General features: G+C 43.0%; 2 protein-coding genes across 3 annotated transcripts; one reads left to right on the top strand and one right to left on the bottom strand.

The window, feature by feature from the left end:
- The first annotated feature begins 641 nt into the window (after window positions 1-641).
- Window positions 642-5,375, top strand: hps6 (HPS6 biogenesis of lysosomal organelles complex 2 subunit 3). Its single transcript, XM_029521178.1, has one exon. The coding sequence runs from the start codon at window positions 930-932 to the stop codon at window positions 3,702-3,704; it is 2,775 nt and encodes a 924-aa protein (XP_029377038.1). The 5' UTR covers window positions 642-929; the 3' UTR covers window positions 3,705-5,375.
- A 3,053-nt stretch (window positions 5,376-8,428) lies between these two features.
- prom2 (prominin 2) lies at window positions 8,429-19,400 on the bottom strand. Of its 2 annotated transcripts, none has more exons than XM_029521666.1 (25): window positions 19,265-19,400; window positions 18,761-18,861; window positions 18,227-18,566; window positions 16,979-17,043; window positions 16,460-16,665; window positions 16,173-16,293; window positions 15,640-15,703; window positions 15,450-15,539; window positions 14,613-14,800; window positions 13,964-14,038; window positions 13,614-13,677; window positions 13,319-13,469; window positions 12,516-12,668; window positions 12,300-12,423; window positions 12,121-12,200; window positions 11,928-12,012; window positions 11,657-11,800; window positions 11,489-11,557; window positions 11,244-11,336; window positions 11,087-11,140; window positions 10,922-11,002; window positions 9,907-9,975; window positions 9,733-9,822; window positions 9,471-9,583; window positions 8,429-9,319 (listed from the first exon to the last, which is right to left on the bottom strand). In XM_029521666.1, exons 3-25 carry the CDS (start codon window positions 18,483-18,485, stop codon window positions 9,271-9,273), a joined length of 2,487 nt encoding a protein of 828 aa, XP_029377526.1. In that variant the 5' UTR covers window positions 18,486-18,566; window positions 18,761-18,861; window positions 19,265-19,400; the 3' UTR covers window positions 8,429-9,270. The 2 variants fall into 2 exon arrangements, with proteins under 2 accessions (XP_029377526.1, XP_029377525.1); XM_029521665.1 differs by having other exon boundaries at window positions 18,761-18,816.
- Between the last annotated feature and the right edge of the window lie 1,236 nt (window positions 19,401-20,636).

Here is a 20,636-nt window from a genome sequence, read left to right as displayed (position 1 = left end):
GACAGCAGCTTCAGCTCGCTCAAGTTTAAAGTTTTTACATCAATTTTCGACAGCGCATTGGGTTAATATGTCAAAGCAACACACATGAAATGAAACATGAACAAAAAACAAAACAAACACAATACAACAACACACAATAAACTCACTAAAAATGCAATCCAATACCACTTGGGATAGGCTTGTCCTAGACGTCATCTTGAGATGAACATGTTTTTAAAGTAGACAAGGTCTTCTGTGCAATGAATTCCTGCAAAGTTTCCAAAAAAACCAAACCAGCTAGACTGAGATTTGACCGCCGAAGGTCACCACTGCGTCGTTTTGTGAAACATAAACAATCATTCACTATCTTTTAAAATTCTTACTTTAAGACAAGGGTGTCTTATGTGTGTATATTTCATTAAATCAAACCTGCAAATTACACTTCAAAGCGCAAAAAGGGGGACCAATATGAAATGAATAGCTTGTCGTGTGTAACTTCGGCGGCCTACCGACTGCTGACTGAAGACCTGTCTGCGGCGGCAGTTACTCATCTCTCCGCCGGGGCAACCATCTTTGTAGGGGCCTCCGTGACGTCACTCCGCCCCGCCCTTTATGCTAAACACTCTCGGTATCCGGAAATTAACAATCCCGTGATGCAAGGGGAGTGCTCGCATAGCATTGGGTCGACAGCAGTGCTGCTCTCCGGTCAGGGCTTTTTTTGAGGACTTATTCGGCTTTTTAATTTCAGCCTACAGTTTGGCAACAGTTCCGCCGAGATGGCCCTGCCGCGGTCGGAGGCTGCCGGCCGATGTGTCCTTCCGTTCGGACTTTAACGGCGCGATGAAGCCGCCGTCGGGACCTAACGGGATGCTGCTCGGTTAGCTGCTCCGGAGGTCAGATTTATTAGCTAGCAGGCTCGTTGACACCGTGTTGGAGAGGTCATAGTAACTATGGCGCGGCTGGAGAAACTGTCCGATTTCGGGGACTACACTGGCAGCAAGGAGCTGAGTGACTTTCTTGAGCGGACTGATAGCAGCCTGTCGCAGGTCCGCATGAGCCCGGACGGTCGTCACATCCATGTCATCCTCTGCCAGCCTCAACCGGGTCTTGTGACTTTTGACAAGTACGAGAGAGCCCGGCTGGTCCCGAACCAGAAGAAGCTGGATTCGCCGTTGACAAGAAGTGCGGCGATTGTGGATATTTTATATTTGGACCATAACAGCAGTAACAGCAGCAGGGACTCAGAGGCCGTGGCGGTGGTTTATGAGAATGGAAAAGCCGAGTTTTGGAGATTTCAGGAGTGCAGAGCTGGCTGGCATCTCCTGCAAACATCAGATTTGTGCAACAGCCCCCGGGCCAAAGTGGTGTCCGTCTGCTGCTGCTCCAATCGGATCGTCTGGTGTGAGGAGAGGCCGCCCTCAGAGAGCTCCCCTGCCCTCAGCCCTGCCAGGAACAAGCTCAGATACTGCGTCTGCAGACGTGACTTCGAGGTGGAGGAGGGGGCTGTCAGCCTGGGAGGGGTGAAGATCGCCCTCCACAACAATCCTAAATACACTGTGGTCAGCTCAGGTGAATATGTGCATCTTCTTCCTGACTCAAGAGTCAAGCCGCTGTTGAGCATTTCCAAATTCTTCCTCTCCTGGTCCCCTCGCCATGACTTCTTCAGGATCAGCACCACGTGTAAAAACACCCCCCTCAAGAAGCTTTCTGCTAAAGAGTCTGACTTCAAGAGGTTGGTGACGGACTCTTTAGGATATCTATCAACTCTTCAACCGCCGGAGATATTCAACTTTTCTCCTACAGGTTGTGGAGGCCTGCTTCTGCTGCTTAGCACAGGCTGGCTGTGTCTCCTGCAGAAAGACGGGATTCTGCGGCGTGTACACAAACTGGCAGACAACTGCTCTGTCAAGTATGGTGATCACACTGGTCTCTGCATGTACCAGGATACCCTGGCACTGCTGGTAGGGCAGAACCTGCATGTTATAGACGGGAAGTGTGGCAGGGAGCTGGGAAAGATTGTGCTCAATAGACGGGGGTTATTATATGCAAATCCGACTCAAAGATGGATGCCTCATATCCTCTCAGATACTGGACTTTTTTTGGTGGATATCAAAGAGACAGACTCCAGAGATTGCAACTCTAAAATGAAACCTTCTGGTTTTAGTACAGTGGAGGGTATTCATCCTGGAGCACTATTGGTAGAGGCTGTCTTTGAGGAGGCCTGTAAATACTACCAGCAGAGGAGCCTCAGCAGCACCCAGCTCACAGTGGACACCCTGAAGAGAGGCGGTAGGTTCCAGGCTCCCATCTCTTTAGCCTTCATCCTCAGGAACTACTTCAGTGCAGAGGCAAGGCAGAAGGGAGCTGAGCTGTCCCAGAATGGAGGCGGTGGATGTATGGCAGGTCAAGACAAGTTAATGGGCTCTCTTGAGGCTGAGCTGAAGGCTCTGGTCTCTCTGGAGGAGGTAAAGGGGAGTTTAGTGAGGGGAAGTGTGAAAGAAGTTGAGGCTGTGTGTGAGAGTCTCATTGAAAAAGAAGTGGCCAGACTGCTATCATCCTTAGAGTTGGATAAAGAGATTCTTGTGTATCTCAACTCCATCTTCAGCGTCTTCCCCTGCCAGGCATGGAGAGCAGCACAGGCCGCCCTCCAGTTAAACTACAATGGTGAGGGATCTTTGTCAAGTAGGGCATCCCCAGATGTGTGGAAAACTGTCCTCAGTCCTGCTTCAACCTCTGGCCCTGCAGCCTCCATCCGTTTCACAGACAGCGAGCCAAAATGCAATCACAGCCACAACGGAGATTACTTTGCCAACTGTAAAGCCAAATGTGCAAGTTCCACTGTCCTGCCTGTGTTTGAACTCCTCTGCCACTCAGTTTTCCACTTCCAACCCAGCTGGCTTCCCAGGTTCCTCGAGCTCGCCCAGCAGCAGCAGGGCTCGGCTGGTCTGGGCCTGAGTTTGACCTCAGCCTCCTGGAGCTTCTCCAGTGGGAGAGGAGGGGAGGGTGGGGAGAAAAATGTGCCACTCTATAAACGGGCCCTTTGCATCTTGTCCAGCCTGAGCTCAGACAGAGACCAACACCAGGATATGGAGATAGAGCTGCTGCTGGCCAGCAGGCGCCCGAATGCCATCCTGCAGGCAATGAGGGTCCTCATGGCTAAGCAGCAGTGGGAGCGGGTCACCCAGGTGGCCCAGAAGTTCTGCAAACAGAGTCCTCTGCTCAACAAGGAGATTTTCACCACTTTGCTGTGTGAGGTGGCCCAGCACAGAGATCTGGACCCATACTTGGACGTGCTGTGGACTCTGTGCCCTGAGGACGTCACTGTCACCTCCATACTCAACTTGGTGCTGAAAAGCCTCCCCTCCCCTAACACACACCCTTCTCCATCCTCCTCACCATTCTCCATGTCCAGCACAAGCCCATCAGACCCTGCTCCCTTTGCAGGCCCCGACAGCAGCCAATTGACTATTGGACTATTGAAACCTCTGCTGAGAAAAGTCCTTCAGCGGGAGACGAGGCCCAGCCACCGTTATGCTGACATCCTCCAGTCCCCGGTGTTTCCCCCTCCAGCACCCCCCCGTCAGCCTGCAGAGCAGCCCAACACAAACTCCGCTCTGGACAGCGACATCTACCCAGCACACCTCGCAGAAACATCTGAACAACAGTCATCCACACTCACGACTGTGCAAAGGCCCAGGGTGCCCCTACCTGCTAACCCATTCTGACCTACATAAAATTAATCTCCTACTCAATGGAGAAAAAGAAACCTTCTTGACAATCAAATTGAAATATTACATCTGGTAGATTTATCAGCAGAGTAATTCAATTATGTGATAGTGTTTTTAAACAGATGGGTAATTTCAGATGAAGTATGACATCTAGAAGCTCTGAAATGACTACTGAAGATTTTACTGGTGTAAATACTGCAGGTAATTTTAAGTCTTAATGTGTATATACTGTATCTGCAAAGTTATTTATCTCTTAAGCCTTAACTGCACAAGCATACGAACATTATTGCATAATCGTGCATTGAATAAACTTAGCCTTTATCAGAATGTCATTAATTGAACAAGAATATATTGCTTTAAGCCACTAAACTTCATTTTTGTTTCTGTACCTGTGTCTGAAAAATGTACTGTCTAAACCAGCCAATGCCTGCTAATTGTACAATGATATAATAATATAGCTGCCTTTCATTTGCTGATGACAAAGTTCAACCCCATCCCCCAAAGTGGCTAATCTAATGGGTTTTATCCAGACAGGCTGGCCTTTGTGTTTGAACGGTTGTTTTAAGTGAGTTATGTTTAACAGTCTGTCTTTTCAGCTTCTTGTTCCTGTTATCAAATTTTCTCTGCTCTCTCACAGTCCAGCTCACAAGACATTCGAGGTTGTGAAACTGACTCACAGTTCTACTTTTAATTCAATTTTGGGGATAATTCTGTTAGGATTCAAGTGTGGGTTGGGCACATTGAGACTAAGACAGGCGCCCTGCTGCTTACGTAAGGCCATGCTCGCCTTCCCTCGTGGACCCAGTGAGGGTAATGTTATTTGAGATGCGAGGCACTCTGTCTTTCTCCTGATGCTCTGGAACTGTTTGAACTTTTAGATCACCCCAGTCAGTATTGTTTGTAGCAGTGTTGTACACAAAAGTATGTTTAAGTGCCTGGTACCTTCAATGCCTTTGTCAGTTCTTTCTTTTACAGCTTGGCTTGGCTTGTTGGTATTCTCTGGTATAAATGATAACCCTCGGTTTCCACATAGGTGAGGGAGTGACGGTGGCTTCTCTGACAATCACGCACCAAAATGCTTAAGAACAATCGGAGCGGCTCTCGCTCTGCTGCTCTTCATTTGCAGGGGAGTGTCACATTTCTGCTGCATCTCTTCAGCTTCAGTCATGCTCAAGAGAAAAAAACACGAGGCCAATGAGATTAGAGTACAATGTTAGGTTTCTTTCTTTCTGTGTGGGGAACCTTTCCTGACCACCCAAATTCAAACACTGCTGAATTTTATTTATTTATTTTTTATTTTTTACTCAAATCCAAATTATCTACCAATAGTGTGAATCCAAACTCAGTACATTTGAACAAGCAATGGCAATATCTGTGTGACTAATTTCAGGTCAGTACCACACAGATGTCAGCCAGTCTGAAAGTAACTGGGAACTCCCTGACGTCCCCAGACATGTCTCACAGTTCAGTGTTATAATTGTTCAGATGTTAATTATTAACCAGCCTTAAACTTTGTGCCTGGTTTATATTATCAGAAAGGAATTCCTCCTTGATTTGTCTGACAGATTTTCACATCTGTATTGTTATTTTTGGTGATCTTGTATTTCAAAGAAAAAATGTATACAAGTATTTATGAACAGATGCTGTATGCTATTAAACTGAAGATCAAACTTCTGTTTGCTGCTGTGAGGTTTGAATATGAGTTATTGAAGTGCATAACTGTCTTTGCTCTTTCACTGTAGCAGCTTTAAATAGCTTCTCATGTTCTCTACACACCATAAGCCACATTTGTTACCTAACAAAAATTGTAAATGTGAGCCATCTTCTTTTAATGGCATCCATTGTCACCTACTTGCCAAGTCCCTGTTCCCTCAGATTGTAGTAGATCTGGTTTGTTCAGCTTTCTGTCTGCATATTGTATTCACACTGCTGCCCATCAACAACACCACCATTCAGCCAAACAACTAGAATATCAAGGCCAGTAGGCAAAATAAGTATCAAACACGTCACTGTTTTTCTCAGTAAATATATTTCTAAAGGTGCCACTGATATGAAATTTTCACCAGATGTCAGTAACAACCCATGGAGCCCACACATGCAAAGAAATCAAACCTTAGATGGCCGTAAATTATGTGGTGTGATAAAATGGAATGACACAGGGGAAAAAGTATTGAATACACTTACTTAAATTTAATAATTAAAAAGCCATTGTTGGTAATAACAGCTTCAAGACGCCTCCTGTATAGTTGCATGCATTGCTCAGGTGTTTGGCCCATTCTTCCACACAAACAGTCTTCGAATGTTGAAGGTCCCGTGGGCCTCTTCTATAAACTCTTATCATCAGTTCTTTCCATAGATTTTCCAATTGGATTCAAGTCAGGTGATTGGCTGGGCCATTCTAGCAGCTTTATCTTCCTTCTCTGAAACCAAGTTTCATTGTGTTTGGGATCAATGTCTTACTGAAATGTCAACCCTCGTTTCATCGTCATCATTCTGGTAGATGGCAGCAGATTTTTTAAATCAAGAAGGTCTGCGTACATTTTTCCACTTAGTTTGCCAGAGTTGATGCTGAAAAACAGCCCGGCGCCGTGATGTTCCCACCTCCAAACTTCACTGTTGGTATGGAGTTTTTGGGGTGACCTCCAAACATGGTGTGTAAGAGTTTGTTCCTGGCCTCATCTGACTAGACTATATTCTCCCAGTACTTCACAGGCTTGTGTAAATGTTGCGCAGCAAATTTTAAACAAGCATCAACATGTTTTTTTTTTTTCCTTCTTCTTCAGCAATGGCGTCTTGCGAGGTGAGCGTGCATACAGGCTGAGTGTGTTACTTATTGTTTTCTTTGAAACAATTGTGCCTGCTGATTCCAGGTCTTTCTGAAGCGCTCCACAGCGCTGATAATTCTTTTGACTCCTCTGTCAGAAATCTTGCGAGAAGCACCTGGTCTATGGTGAAATTATATTGTTTCCACTTCTGGATTTTGGCCAAAAACAGTGCTCACTGGAACATTCAGAAGTTTAGAAATCCTTCTGTAACCAATCCCATCAATATGCGTCGCCATAATGGTGCTGCGGTGATCCTGAAAGCGTTCTTTGCTTTTTACCCATCATGAAATGCTTCTTGTGTGACACCCTGGCAATGAGACACCTTTTTATAGGCCATCAGTTGGGACTGAACCAGCTGATATTAATTGACACAGACAAGGGGCAGGATTGCTTTCTCATTACTGAGAGATTTCAGCTGTTATCTTGGCTTTTGGTGCCATTTTGCGCTTCCATTTCTTCATGTGTTCAAAACTTTTTCCCTGTGTAATTTATGGACATCTAAGGTTTGGTTTCTTTGCATGTGTGGGTTGCATGGGTTTTTACCAACATCTGCTGAATATTTCATGTCAGTAGCACCTTTAGAAATATATGGTGGTGTGTTCAATACTTGTTTTACCCGCTGTATGTAGGCTAAACACAATTATTAATTCATATGATGAACTCCCTTGGAATCACCATGTCCTCACTATAAAAAAATTCACTTAGAGCAACAGCCAGGTGTGTGTGTGTAAACAAGTGGAAATGTAATTAAATGTGTATGCACTCATATTTCAATGGTCAGTCTCATCAGAGGAATATTAGTGATTGTGAATCAGAAGGAGACTTCTCAGCAAACCGATAACAACAACACTGTGTTCATGTGTGTAGCTATTGGGTTTCACAGCAATAGGCAATTGTGAAAGTACAATCACAGGAGTACAAAAAAATGTAGAGGTGGAGGAGGGCAGGTCCTGTCTCTTTATTGTTGTTGGAGAGGTAATACGAGGTACCGCAATTTTCCCAAAAGGCAGCAGAAACAATCATTACCTGTTCCCCAACATCCCTCAACCAACCTGCTGTTTACCTCCCTCTTCTTTGTGTCTCTTTAGTGTGGTTCTTTTTCCCTTCAGATCAGGCTTTTCTCTGTCCAGCCTTTCAAGTATTACAAGGTTTTTGTGGCACGTTGGTTCAGTCACGCTATGAATTCACTTGTTCTAATTATGGGTGTATGCACCGTGTAAACAATAATACATCTCAACAGATGGCGTCTGACCCTGCCTCCTGTTTTGTCCTCTGTTTGTCCCTGAACAGCTGACTGTGTCCAAATGCATCAGAATGCAGCTAATGTCATCAAAAGGCATTTACAGACTAATAGCGTTAATTTAGATTTCACATGAATTGGAATTATCTGCAGGAAAGCCACACCGAGCAACATCTTTGAAGATGGTGATAGACAATCTGTTGCACACAATGCATGTTTTACATATTCTGATGCATCCACACACTCTCACAAAAGAAGCAGTTCACGTTGAGTTATTATATCTGTATGCATGTACTGTTGCTGTGGGAGAGATGCCTGACAGTAATCATAATCAGTCATAGTGATTCAAAAGGCTACATCAGACACATATCTGTGTAATCTGTGTGAATATTCACTTTATGTACAGAAGGAGGTTTTAGCTGTTTCAAGAAGTAATATAAGACATTCTACCGTGTTTTGAGAGTGTTGAGATCACAACTACAAAAAAATCTATATGTTATTGTTACCTGTTGAGTATAAGAGAATACAGTCTGTGTTCCTTAAGCTTACACTTTAACACTGTGAAAAGCACTTTTGTGTTTGTGGAAAATAGACACAGTTATATCCGAGATTTCTTGTCATGGCTGAAAGGTAGAAAAATGGGCAGCAGATTTGTGTTTATAAATCAGTAACATTTTTTACTCACAGTAGCTTTCAACAGCTGGCACAAATGAACAAACCACATAAAGTGCTGTGTGACAGAGAGATAAAAACACAAACTAGCTGAGTACAAGGCACGACAAATAAAAAAAAATAATAATAATGAAATCATGTACCATATTAGACAATATTTTTTACAGACATATTTCCAAACAAAATGGTAAGAATCATCCTTTAGTGGTATTGTGGAGTAATAAATTGAAATGATTTGGCAACTGAAAGAAAGTGCACTTACTTTATGATTCAAAAGTTGTGCTTTGATTTTCAACAAAACAGAGCGTTTAATGAGAGTTAATTTAAATAGTTTTTTCCCATTGGAATTATGCTGTCAAACAACAGGCACATTACAAATGCCTGTTGGCAATGCAGCATAATGATAAAATCAGTTGTACAGTTTAAGAAATGAAAGCTTTCTCCTCATCCAGCAAAATGGTGAATTTATACATGAAACACCTACAATTTTTTTTAGGAGAAACGATGAATCAAATAAAACTCTGCAAATCTTTATTTAAGATGATGATTAAACACAAAGTCCCTGAAGGTTATGTCTTGTGTCCCCACTGAGTTCAGTTCAGTTGAGTGTGTTGTATCAGATGGATTTTCTGGTCACTGCATTGACACAGGAATTAGCTTTGGTTGGTCTACTGGTGTGAGATACATAATCCAAATGTGTTCCTATTGAGACGTTTTGCCAGAGCAGCAATCTGCCTCAAAGAGCATCATGTGTTTTTATTCAGTCAAGGGACACCACGGTCATGTTTCCAGTTTCTTAAAGTTTTTCTGCACATAATCTGCCATCTCAGATTCTCATCTGGGCCCGTGGGATGTGGTTCATAATTATGTGGTCGCTGGAAACGGAGACAGGAACAGTGGTCAAACGCAGGAGAACACAGTCTGTTGAATTAGTCTCATGATTATAAAACATGCGCACATAATGGAAATTTATGTGTAAATTGCTCTTCTAGATGCATGTTTATGGAATTTCTTCATGCTACTTACTGATTCACATCAGAGAGCTTCAATTTCCTGTAGTACTTAGCGAGTTTGACAGAGAAGATGATGCTGGGGATGAAGAAGATCAAACACCAACCCAGACTGAACCAGAAGGCATTCTGAAGAGAGACAGAGAGAGCAAATGGAATTAAGAACTCCTAAAAAGAAACACAAACCTGCAAGTTCTTCAAAAGTGTTCCCTCTCTCACTTTCCCCACTTAGTGGTGGAGATATGTAGCTATGTGCGGAGCTAACACCTGACCCTCACCAGGGACTCCACTGCGTGTGAGCAGAGGATGGCCTCCGCTGAATCCAAAGCTTCCACCACGGGCTGACAGCGGCCCAACAGCTTTGTGATCTGAAAGAGAATACGCGCATTTCAAAAGATGAGACCACGTGTGAAACGCAAACGCAAACACATGAGGCCTGTGTTTAGCTTTACCGTCAGGGTCGCCCAGTCAGCATAAGTAATGAAGTAACTCAGCTGGCAGTCCAAAAACGTTCTTCTCTCCTACAAGCCACAGAGGGAGAGAGATGAGAGTAAATTCCAAACATTTTTTTCGCTGCTTTACAGTGAGAAGCCATGAGGAATCAGTGGAATGCCTCGCCATCTGAAGCAGTGCGGAATTCTGGGTAAATCCTTTTAAGTGAACTACAACAGAATGATAATGAGACAAGGAGAGAAAAGTTCACTTTGTGTAAAGCGTGTCATGCTTATACATGCATTCGTTGCACAATGCATAAAGAACACTAAAGGTTAAGTTTATATATCAATTTTCCTTACTCTCCAGAAGTTGTTGTATCGCCTCTGTACAAGAAGTTGGATGGATATTAACCCTCAACCTCAAAACCTCAACCCTCAAAGTGAATACTTATGTTTCAGTCTAAGGTTGTTATATTCAAGGCAATTCCATTTGCTTTTGTTTGCTCTGTGTTACATGACAAGTAAACGCTGTTTCTCTGTGTTTAGTTTGAACTCTGAGGATGGTCAGCACAGCCCTATAAGCTGACCTCAGGGGTCACACAAAAGTCAAGGAATCTATTACCGAATGAAACACAGGAATATAATCCAGACCCTTAAGTATATTATTTCCAATTTTAATGACTTCACTTGATTTGTTAACATTCAGCCAGGAAAATGGATATACGAAACTAATGTTATCCCCATAGATATGACCCCTCAGTACATTTACCTCACTTCAAAGTAAGCAGTAAGAAGTCAATAGAATGCATGTGCAATTTGAATTGAAAATGAACACAATAGGACACTAAATGTTCGTCATTCCCTGTGGATGTGGACCCAACAGCCACATTGTGTGACCTCCGAGCAGCACATACCTAAATTAACTGAGCAATAGCACCTCCTCCCCCTCTCCCTCAGGCTAAATGACTGACCCGCCACAGGCATTAACAGACCACATGGAGCACTTTTTCTTCAAACTCATGTGACTACTCACAATCTTGACGATCTGTGTCATATTGGTAGCGAGGAAGTCTTGTGCTGCTCCCACGTTGCTCAGCACCTCCCCCACCGTTCCCTGCGAAAACCAGAGAGGCACGAATGAGCCACAAAAAGGCAGAGTGATCTCTCAGCAGCTCCAGCTACTGGTCATTGTACTCACACTGACTCTTTCAATGTTCGATTGAAGGCTCTTGATGCTGTAGCGCAAGTTTTCCTGAAGGAAGAAACTACAATTTAGATGAATGGCCGACATGGAAACAGGGAGAAGCAGAATGAGGATAACGGAGGTGGCAGCACAGATAAGGAGAGCTACTCACCACTTGGAGGTCGATGGTTGTTTCTTTACTGCTCTGGATCTGCCTGAGGTTAGAGGCATCCCTTCGGAGAGCTTCTGAAACATCTCTGCTTGTCTAAGAAGGTTGGTTAGAGAAAAGAGAGTGGGGATGAAAAATAAGTAAGAGTCAGGTCTAATCTGACATGCTTGTTGTGTGGAAAAGCAGAGCAAGGTGTAGAACATCAACAGGAGATGGCAACTTAAATATAATGATGTTTAGTCACTCACCTGAGCTACAGCTAACTGATCAAGTTTGTCTATTGTTGCATTAAGATTGATGTTGGTGATGCTGTCCATCTGTGAGAGACACACGTGGCACAATCGCAGGTCACATGTGAAAGCAAGTAATTTCAGTCAAGCTACACAAAGTGTACATAATACATGAATAGTGTCAACCTGCTGTGAGACGGCAGTGGAGTTGAAAGTCTGCATCTCAGCGGAGAAGCTGCTGAGTTGGTGTTTATCTTCAGAGCTTAGGAGAGTGATGTTGGACAGCCTGATGTCTGCACCGTCAAACTGCTGCTGGATCTCCTCTGCGTACTGTGTGTGACGGCAGAAAGGAGAGGGAGAGTGAAAGCAAACATTATAAATGACATTGGCTGAATTTGGATAAGGTTATTCATTCATTTTTGAACTCTATTTATTTATAACAATTCAAAAAGGTCACCTGAGATATGTTGAAGATTTTTTCAAGGTTTATGATTTCATGCAAATGGAATGTCGTCCACAGAGGCTGGTTTTCCTCACAGTCTCTGTAAGCATAAACATCAAGCTCTTATTACAACCTGACTGGCTTTAGATATAAATATGTCCATTTGCGAATGCATGCAAATTTAAATATAAGAATTTGCATTACATACTTATAGATATCAGAGAAACTGATGTTTCTAAATCCTGAAATCTCATCCAGCGGTGGAACTAAACCTGGAGTGTCAATGAACTGTGGATAGAACAGGTGATAGTATCAACACAGAGCAGGTGTAGCCCATTTGTCATCATGTGTGCATGTCAAAGTGTGTATGTTGCTGTATGTCACTACCTTGAACAGCTGTCCGTTGCTCCAGGGCCGACAGAGCAGAGTGTAAACGTTCCCACCCAGCAGGAACAGCAGCAGCACCACTATCATGAAGAGCCAGGAGAAGAGGAAGCTGAAACCTGCCCCCCTGCAGCCACATCCACAGATCAGGGGTCAAACAAGCGCTCAGGGGTGAAACAGATCGAACTGTTAGGGCTTATTTTACAACTCAGCACGCACATCATGAGGAAGGTGCCGCCGCAGTCTGCCATACAAGACCGCTTTGCGGGGTCTTCCTTGGGTTTCAGACCGAAAGGGCCCAGGACCAGACCTAGAAGGTTACACACCACTACGAGGAGCACTCCACAGCACAGGGCGACACACACTGCCCACCTACAGAAGAATACACATGTGATAGGTTGCTGGCTGGATAGATTTTCCCTCAAATGATGAAGTGTGTTTTCACTTCCTGGTGTCTTTGTAACCTGGTAGAGCTGTATCTGGCACCTTTGTTATTCTTTGTGTGGTTTGTTGTGGGTGTGGTGAATCAGCTCAGGGAAGCACTGCTCTATTTAAGCAGCAGACACACAAGGCTCTGTCTCTCTGTGTCCAGGTCACATACTTTACCTTTTTGTTTATGCTGAAACACTTTGTGAACATTAACCCTCTCTGCAGCTTGGTGAACTCTGTGTCCAGGTGTGTTTGGAGGGGGACCTGCAGACTTTGCCCAGGAGGAGGAATGGATTAGGTCTGAGCCAGTGGTCCATGACTGTCTGACCAAAACTCAGAACTTCAGGCATTGCTTGGCCTGCTGCATGGCTTTTCCACACAGATGACTGGAAGCAACAGACCCAATCTCCTCCATTGACTCGCCCTCTGGTTGGCTAATAGCACACCTGCGCTTTAGAACATTCCCCCATTTTAACTAGGCTTTTTAATCTCTTTTGTAATAAATTTACCTTTTAAAACTTAATCGTGACTCTGTGCGCTTTGTCCACCTTCTACTAGTTGGTCGGATAGAAATAACTGACGTTACGTCTCACCTAATATACTCGGCTCTCTTGACCTCCGGGGTGACCTTGCTGATTTCTACGTGCACTTGGTTCAGAGCCTTGGACACGCCAGTCAGAGCAGGGAAGTTACTGGCAACGTGTGAGATCTGTCTTTTTATGTCACCCAAATGCTGCTTGCTTTCTAAAAAACACACATGCAGCACACACACACACGTATCTTTTATAAAATTCACTATATCCACTAGAAATTCACTATAATGAGGAAACAAATGGTTAAAAGGGAAGTACAGGCCTGCCATGCGTAACTGTAAATGAGCTCACTCACGTTGTACTACATCTCTGGTGTCATCTATCACTGTCTGGGGAATGCTGTTGAAATAGTCCTCTGCCTAAAATGAAAACAAACTGTGCATCCATTTCACAATAGCACATTACAGTTCATATATAATTTGTCTACATTAAACAAAAATATTAAAAGTTGATAATGAGGAGTCATCTCTTTTGATGTACATTCAAAGTAAGCACATTTTATTTTTGCTGATAATCAATTTGCCAAATTTTATTCCGTGATCTTTGTTTAAAAATTCTTCTTATCTCACAAAAATTCCTGACATGTTAACATAGAAAGCAACGTTATGTTAATACCATGTTCTCAGTGTGGGTGAAGTCACTGACCTCTGCAATTTTTGAAGTGAGGTTCATTTTGGTGATTCTATCCACAGCATACAGGAGCTGATTCAAGCCGGGAGTCTGTGGACAACACCACGTTATACCATCAACCAACAGAAGGAGGCAGCAAACTTCCAAGCCAAACAAGCCCTTGCGAGTTTTTTTCGAGATGCTTTCCCCGGGGGCCACAAGAGCATTCCCAACAATGAATGGCATCTCAACTTTTTGTCAATGTCTTAGTTTTGTTGTCATGGTGATGAATTTTTATACATGTAATGTGTATTTCCTCAGAAAGTGACGAGGAGCAGAGTCCGTATGTGTGATGACAGAGTAGGAGGAATAGAGACAGATGGGAGGAGAACAAATCAGCAGTATTATGATGTGTCACCTTGCCTGGACTGCGTCAGAGGAAGATTAGGTCTATAAATTATTCTTCCTGTTCATTCATGATGTTAATTTGTTGAGCCTAGCGACAAAGACCATTTCTGGTCTCTAGGTAACGTCAGTGACTTAATATAACACGTAAGCTGACAGCAGTGAATGTTCAGACGAACCGTATCTAATGTCCCTGTTTTTTTCACTTCTGTCATTCAAGAGGAAAACACACAGGAATATTCCAGACCACATATTAGGTGACACAGAAAACAGCACTTACAGTGATGGTGGTGTCCAGTGTAAGCTCCTGTAATTGTACATTACAGCCTTGACAGTCTGGGCTGGACAAAGTCTCATTGATGCGAGTTCTTACAGCGCTGACATTGGCCAAGAGCTGGTCCAGGCTGGACTGCAACTTGGCCAGAGACAAGTTCAATTTGCCAAGTTGAAAACTGATGTTCCTGTTCTCTGCTCGAACAAATGAAAAACACAGATATTAGACAGTGTATGCAAATTATTTGAACATTGAATCAAAATGATATCAAGACTCTCAGCTTTCTCTTTTCATGCCGCATGTCTTTGAATTGGAAAGCAGCTTAAGAAGCAGGAAGAGGTTCTAAAGGAAGTTTGCACTTTATTAGAGGAAGACCCTCCGTGGAAATCATTCATCCTGCTAGAAATTATGACATATATTACATATAATATTTTCCTAATTGCTCTGTTTATTCTGGACAAAGCATTTTGCTCACACTGTTTGAACCCTCCCCAAAGCGTTCTAATACAGAGAGTGTATGCTTATATTATATTATGTTAATATGGTTTATAAAAGTCAGTCCAAACAAAGGATCTAGTTTTTGTTTTTCCCCCGGTCCATTCTCCAGTAATGCCCCCCGCCCCCTATCTTATGCTTTACTTTTTATCTTGCGCAACAACCGATAAACATAGTTGGTCACCAAACAGATGCTCTTCATCAAATTTTTCAGTGTCTGAGTAAAAAGCCAAATGCTTTGGAAAATGTACAGCATATGTATGAGTAACAGCCAACATCTGTCAGATAGTCATGCAGGCGTTTACATGCTCAGACAGGAACAGGACAGAGCATGCAAGCACATCACACCTTGGTTAAGAAGTCTGACTGGTTGTAACGCTGAGGCCAGAGGTGCATTGAATCGTTGCTGGATCTCTGTCCCCAACTGATGTCCGATGTCTAATTTACACAAGCAAAAAGAGAACAAAGACTGAAGTGCCATGGTTGGAGGGGGGGAGTGGTTCCTCTTATTTGTAGCTTTCAAGTTCCCTGTTCTTACCATCCAGGTTTCCTGTCACCTCTTGTATGGTTTTGTAACTCTCACTCACAACATAGTCAAATTGCTGGAGACAGGTAGAGGGCGAAAACGGGCACACATTAGTTTTCAAAACATAATATGTGGATCTTCAAGGACTGATTGCTTGAGCTAATCAGAGAAAAGCTTTTCCAAATGAACAGACAGAATACAGCCCTATCTCTTCCTCCTTCTCCTTATTCACACTTTGTGTATTGGTGTAAGGTGTGTTGACACTGCAGAAAACAAACTTGCCACTTCGTCATTAACTGTGCGTCTGTTTGTATCACACACACAAGAGCCGCCCTGTCATGGCAGATTGATGACAGGGCTGTGAGAACTAATGTGACAAATTCTAAACCGCCTGTCACATGATTATTTATTTTTCAACCTTGTAAATGTTTAACAAAGATCAAAAGTAGGTTAATAAGTCAGTCAGTCTGTCACATTGACATCCAAGACCTTTGACCTCTGAGTATTTCCATTCTCAGACCAATCAAAGGGAGGTTTTCTCTTACCTGAGGCACAGATGTGAGGTAGATGTGGATGTTGCCTAGAGTTGTGTTGAGCTGCATTGGACTCTGATTCACGCTCACTTTGAGGTCCTCATTGCTTTTGAACATGCAGATGTTCCCAGCACTATAAACATGCCCACACAGACACACAGACAATTAAAATGTGTGTCATGAACATAATGTTAATGCGAAAGAGACAGGCAGTGAGGCGCACACATTCAAGATGTCTTTTTTTCGTCGCTAATTTCAAAAAGCACACCATTATGTTGCTCACAGACACACACACTCACAGGATGATGATTGTGGTAATGAATGCACTCCAGTAGAGAGTTCTTCTGCGACAGTGGATGGAGGACGTCTGCTTCTGGTACATCTTCCCACCACAGTTGCCACAGCAGCGACAGCACGCCAAGAAGAAGCCAACAATGGGCATCAAAATGATGTACAAGACGCCAATTGCTGCACATACCAGGAAACCCACTTCATACACCAGGACCTGCCAACAAAAGACAGGCACGCACACACAAAATGACTTGTGTTACAACTAAAGTGGCACAAATATCAAATGTCTCCGTGGTCCGTCACATCATCAAGCCAGTTAGACATCACCAAAGAGTGGTATCATTTAACTCTGCTTACAGTCTACAATCAGAGCGAATGAAAGAGTCTCAGTAACTTCAGTTGGATGGTACATATATGCAAAAACAAGCTTTTCCTCACATTACCACCTCAAGGGGCTCTAAGATAGGTGTGTCTGTTTTTCCCAAGCATGTACAACATGTGTGTAAAACTCATGTCTGCCCACTTACCTCTTTGATGGCCTCTTGATTGGAATGAATTCCTCCCAAATCATTAACAATTTTTAAGATTAGCTCTAGAAAGAGGTGGGAGATTACAAAAAAAATGTTATGGCAGCTGTTTTAAAATTTTTATAGTCCAAGAATGTAAAACAGCTCACCACCCGGACGACGTGCCCTGAACGTTAAGCGCTCGCTCTTTGTTAAAGCTGAAATGTAACACCTCTATATCTTGTGGTTACTGGGAAACCAGAACAGATTTCTGAAAAGATTAGATTTTGAAACACACACACAAAAAAAGCATACAAAGCCTGCTTTTCTATGGTCCCAAGAAAACACACATACAGGTGAAGCAGAAGCCTCGTTGTTCAGGTGCTGTTCACGTGAGCATTACCTGACTGTGTCTCATCAGATGGCCGCAAAGCTTTTACCCTTTACTTTTTACTGGAGTTCCTGAGTCACAGTGCGTTTTACATCAACCCGTTTGTTTGTCCAGTTTGTGAATACTTGCGTGAAGGGCCTGTTTAGTGTATATCTCATTTCAATGCCCTTTCTTTTCTAGCTATTAATTTACCGAGTAATACCCAGAGCTCTTTATTATTGGTCACCATTTTAACCTCAGGGTTTTGGTTTATTGTGAAACAGAAATCTGAGTTTACAGTGAGCAAACAATCCATTAGCCTTATCACAAAGCAACCAGCAACTGTCGATGCCAGTAACAGTGATAGTCTCAGAAGTAAAATGCATCATTTAAAGGGGCATGTTTCATTTATTGTTAGTTGGAATACCCTCACAATGTCAACATTCAATCTACCGTATCCAAAACAATGACTTTGACCCAGGCAATGGCTAACAGAGTGCTTTTTGTCTCTATTTGGTTTTTATTGTAGGTCTTTTTTTAACCCCACAGTATGCAACATTCCACTAAGAAAATTAAACAGAGAAGAATGAAGTCTAAGTTGTTACTGGAGGAAGTAAAGGTTAAATATTGACTATGTAAAATACAAGAAAGTTCACTAACATGGATTTACCAACACTCATCATTTTGTATGAACTTTTCTCATGCAGATTGGGTGTAAAGGCCACGGATGAATGCTTACCTTTACCAAAATAGGGAAACAATGATTAGCTCATAACATCCAAACTGAAATATTTCTATATGATTTGAATTGCACCTGGACTCTGAAGTGACTAAGTTGGGTTCCATTGCATACAAACATGACAGGAGAGATTTTTTGTATGTGTGATGGTGACACTGACCTCCAGGAAATGGCTTAGGCTGGACTGTGTGAAGAAAGGACTGGACCAGAGCTGCCATAAAGCCGCTGCTGTTGTCTCTCCCTGAGTCCTGGTAGTGGGGCTGGGTGAGGTTCTGTGGGGCCGCAGCTGCTCCACAGGCAGTGTGTGGAGGGGCCAACTGGGCCAGGCTCATCTCCAGCAGCATCAATCCCACGAGGGTTCCCAGTCCCCCAGTCCTGACCGAACAACTCCAGCCCCTCATAATCTCACATAACCCCATGTTTATAGGTGAGGCAGGCGGGGGAATGGTCACAAGTTCATAGAGTGATCACTTCATGGCACGTAGTCTGTTATGAAGCATCTGGAATGAAGACAAAAAGACTTGATGCAATGACACACTCCTTTGAGGGAAGACAATTAAAATCTGTGGAGCAAACCCACAGACTGAGTCACAGAGTAAAAGGATACAGCGCTGTTCTGTACAAAATGGCAACAGAATGAAATAGCTGAAGAGTAGGATTGTGTAAAAGGAAATTCTGAATGTTAAGCCAATACCTGTTTGGTTTGTTGAGGATAAGTGATTCCCTTCAAGCTATCTTTATCCAGAGACGCTGTTCATGGAATTCAGATGACATTTAAAAGTTAGAGGGAAGGTCCTGGAAACCATGGCAGGAAACATGAAAGATGACAGTAAGCCTGTGATGCTGACTTCTGGCTGTTTACACAACAGTAGAAACGCCCCGCAAGCCAACCTGAATCATTTTTCTTTTTTCTGTGGGTGCGACTGTTTTAGGTAAATAACTTTTCAAGCGTTAACCCTCAGATGACACGAACATTATTATTATTATACATTATTCATTTAGTTAAACAATGGAATCTATTCAATTTTCTTTTGTTTTGGGGGTTTTTCTAAAGCGGCCAAGAGAAGGGAAAAGAAGAAAGTCAAATTTAAGCGAAAAGAAGGCAGCTAAAGAATAAATGGACACGTTGAAGGAAACAGAAGACAGGCACAACAGCACAGATCACATTATTTGGGCTGTTTTCTCTCAGTCAACTCACCTTCCTTGGCCAGACAGTGAAGGACAGGACAAGGCTGTTCTGATGCCCAGTATTCAGAAAGGGGGAGTGCAACTCTTCCAGTCCTAGCAAGGCAATATGAGTTGACAGTGTGCTGCCTACATTACAACTGATACTAAGAAGAGAGGAAGGGAGCAAAGCAGGGAGAGAGGGAGGGTCTTAAAGAGAGAAACAAGTAACAGAGGGAGGGGTAAGTGGAAGGAAGGAAGCAGATAACTGGCAGGCTTACCTTAAAAAGAAAGCGTATTAGTTTTTTGTGTTTTTCCCACCCCACCTCCCTATCCAAGGTGGATGTGAGGAGGGAAACGAGTGGATGCCAAGTCAACACAACAGCTAACACAAATTAAATTTTGCCATAGGTGTCCTACATGTTGGGGGAAACAAGGGTGAGGAAATTAAGATTTTAAATCAGGAAATGGCCATTAATTAGAATTAATTCTAGAGATTGTATGAAAGATATCCGATCAGCAACCCATCTTAGTACATAATTTTCCAATGGCTGTGGTGTCCAAACAACATTTGACACAACCTGAATTTACAAAACAAAATAGCTGGGGAGGATACAGTCACGGTAGGGAGTTTGGAGAAAACACATTAAAATGTTGCCAAAAAAGTCAACGGCACAGGCAACAGCTGGGAAATATTTTTATGCAGTTTCTCACTGTAACTGATATCACTGCATCTTAACAAGCCGAAACAAAAATTAAGCAATAGTGCTCTTAGGAAGTACCGCACCTCCATTCTTAGGAGAAGATCCATCTTGCAAGGACAAGAATGAGATTGTTATTATTATTGTAATGAGATCTCTTCATGACTTTTTCTGAAGTCTTGTTTAGTTTAAGAAGTCGGTGCACAACCTTCAGAGATTTGGAATAGACCCTGTTCCGTGTGACGAGCCACCAATCTGATTTCCATAAAAAATAAAGTCGAATGGCTGTACATTTCATTCTGTCCGCTTGACTTCACTTTCCAGGGCAGTGTCACATGCAAATCACCCATGGTTCACTAGCCATCATTCAAGTACTGGCTGTATGAGTGCTCTTACATGGTAACCTAAATTTGTGAATAGGTTTTCAAATATTTTAACTCATCTGAAACTACAAATAGAAAGTGTGTTATTCAAGCCCTCTCTTTCTCGGTGTATGTGGGAATCCCCCTGTCGTTGTTTTTCTGCCAACTCCAAACTGCTCGCCCTTGGGAAGACAGTGAGGGATTCTGTCCGGTCATATAACTTGGTTTGTTTGTGTGGGTTCTAGTAAATTATCCCTCACCGACTTCTCTCCTTACTATAAATCATAAAACCTCCATTTCCCGGGACTGAGTCATACTTTGGTAAAAAAAAAAAAACTGTAAT

Source organism: Echeneis naucrates, chromosome 15, assembly GCF_900963305.1.
Source record: "Echeneis naucrates chromosome 15, fEcheNa1.1, whole genome shotgun sequence".
In the NCBI taxonomy this organism is placed as follows: Eukaryota; Metazoa; Chordata; class Actinopteri; order Carangiformes; family Echeneidae; genus Echeneis; species Echeneis naucrates.
Note: the sequence above shows the minus strand (reverse complement) of the source record. Positions and strands in the feature narration are given on the sequence as shown.

Excerpts from the sequence above, each read along its gene's own strand:
- prom2 (XM_029521666.1), bottom strand. The coding sequence starts at position 18,485 with ATGGGGTTATGTGAGATTATGAGGGGCTGGAGTTGTTCGGTCAGGACT. Across the intron at positions 15,540-15,639 it reads GGTGACAGGAAACCTGGATG|ACATCGGACATCAGTTGGGG; the intron begins GTAAGAACAGGG and ends TGTGTAAATTAG. Across the intron at positions 9,976-10,921 it reads TGACACAGATCGTCAAGATT|GAGAGAAGAACGTTTTTGGA; the intron begins GTGAGTAGTCAC and ends TGTGGCTTGTAG.
- hps6 (XM_029521178.1), top strand. The coding sequence starts at position 930 with ATGGCGCGGCTGGAGAAACTGTCCGATTTCGGGGACTACACTGGCAGC.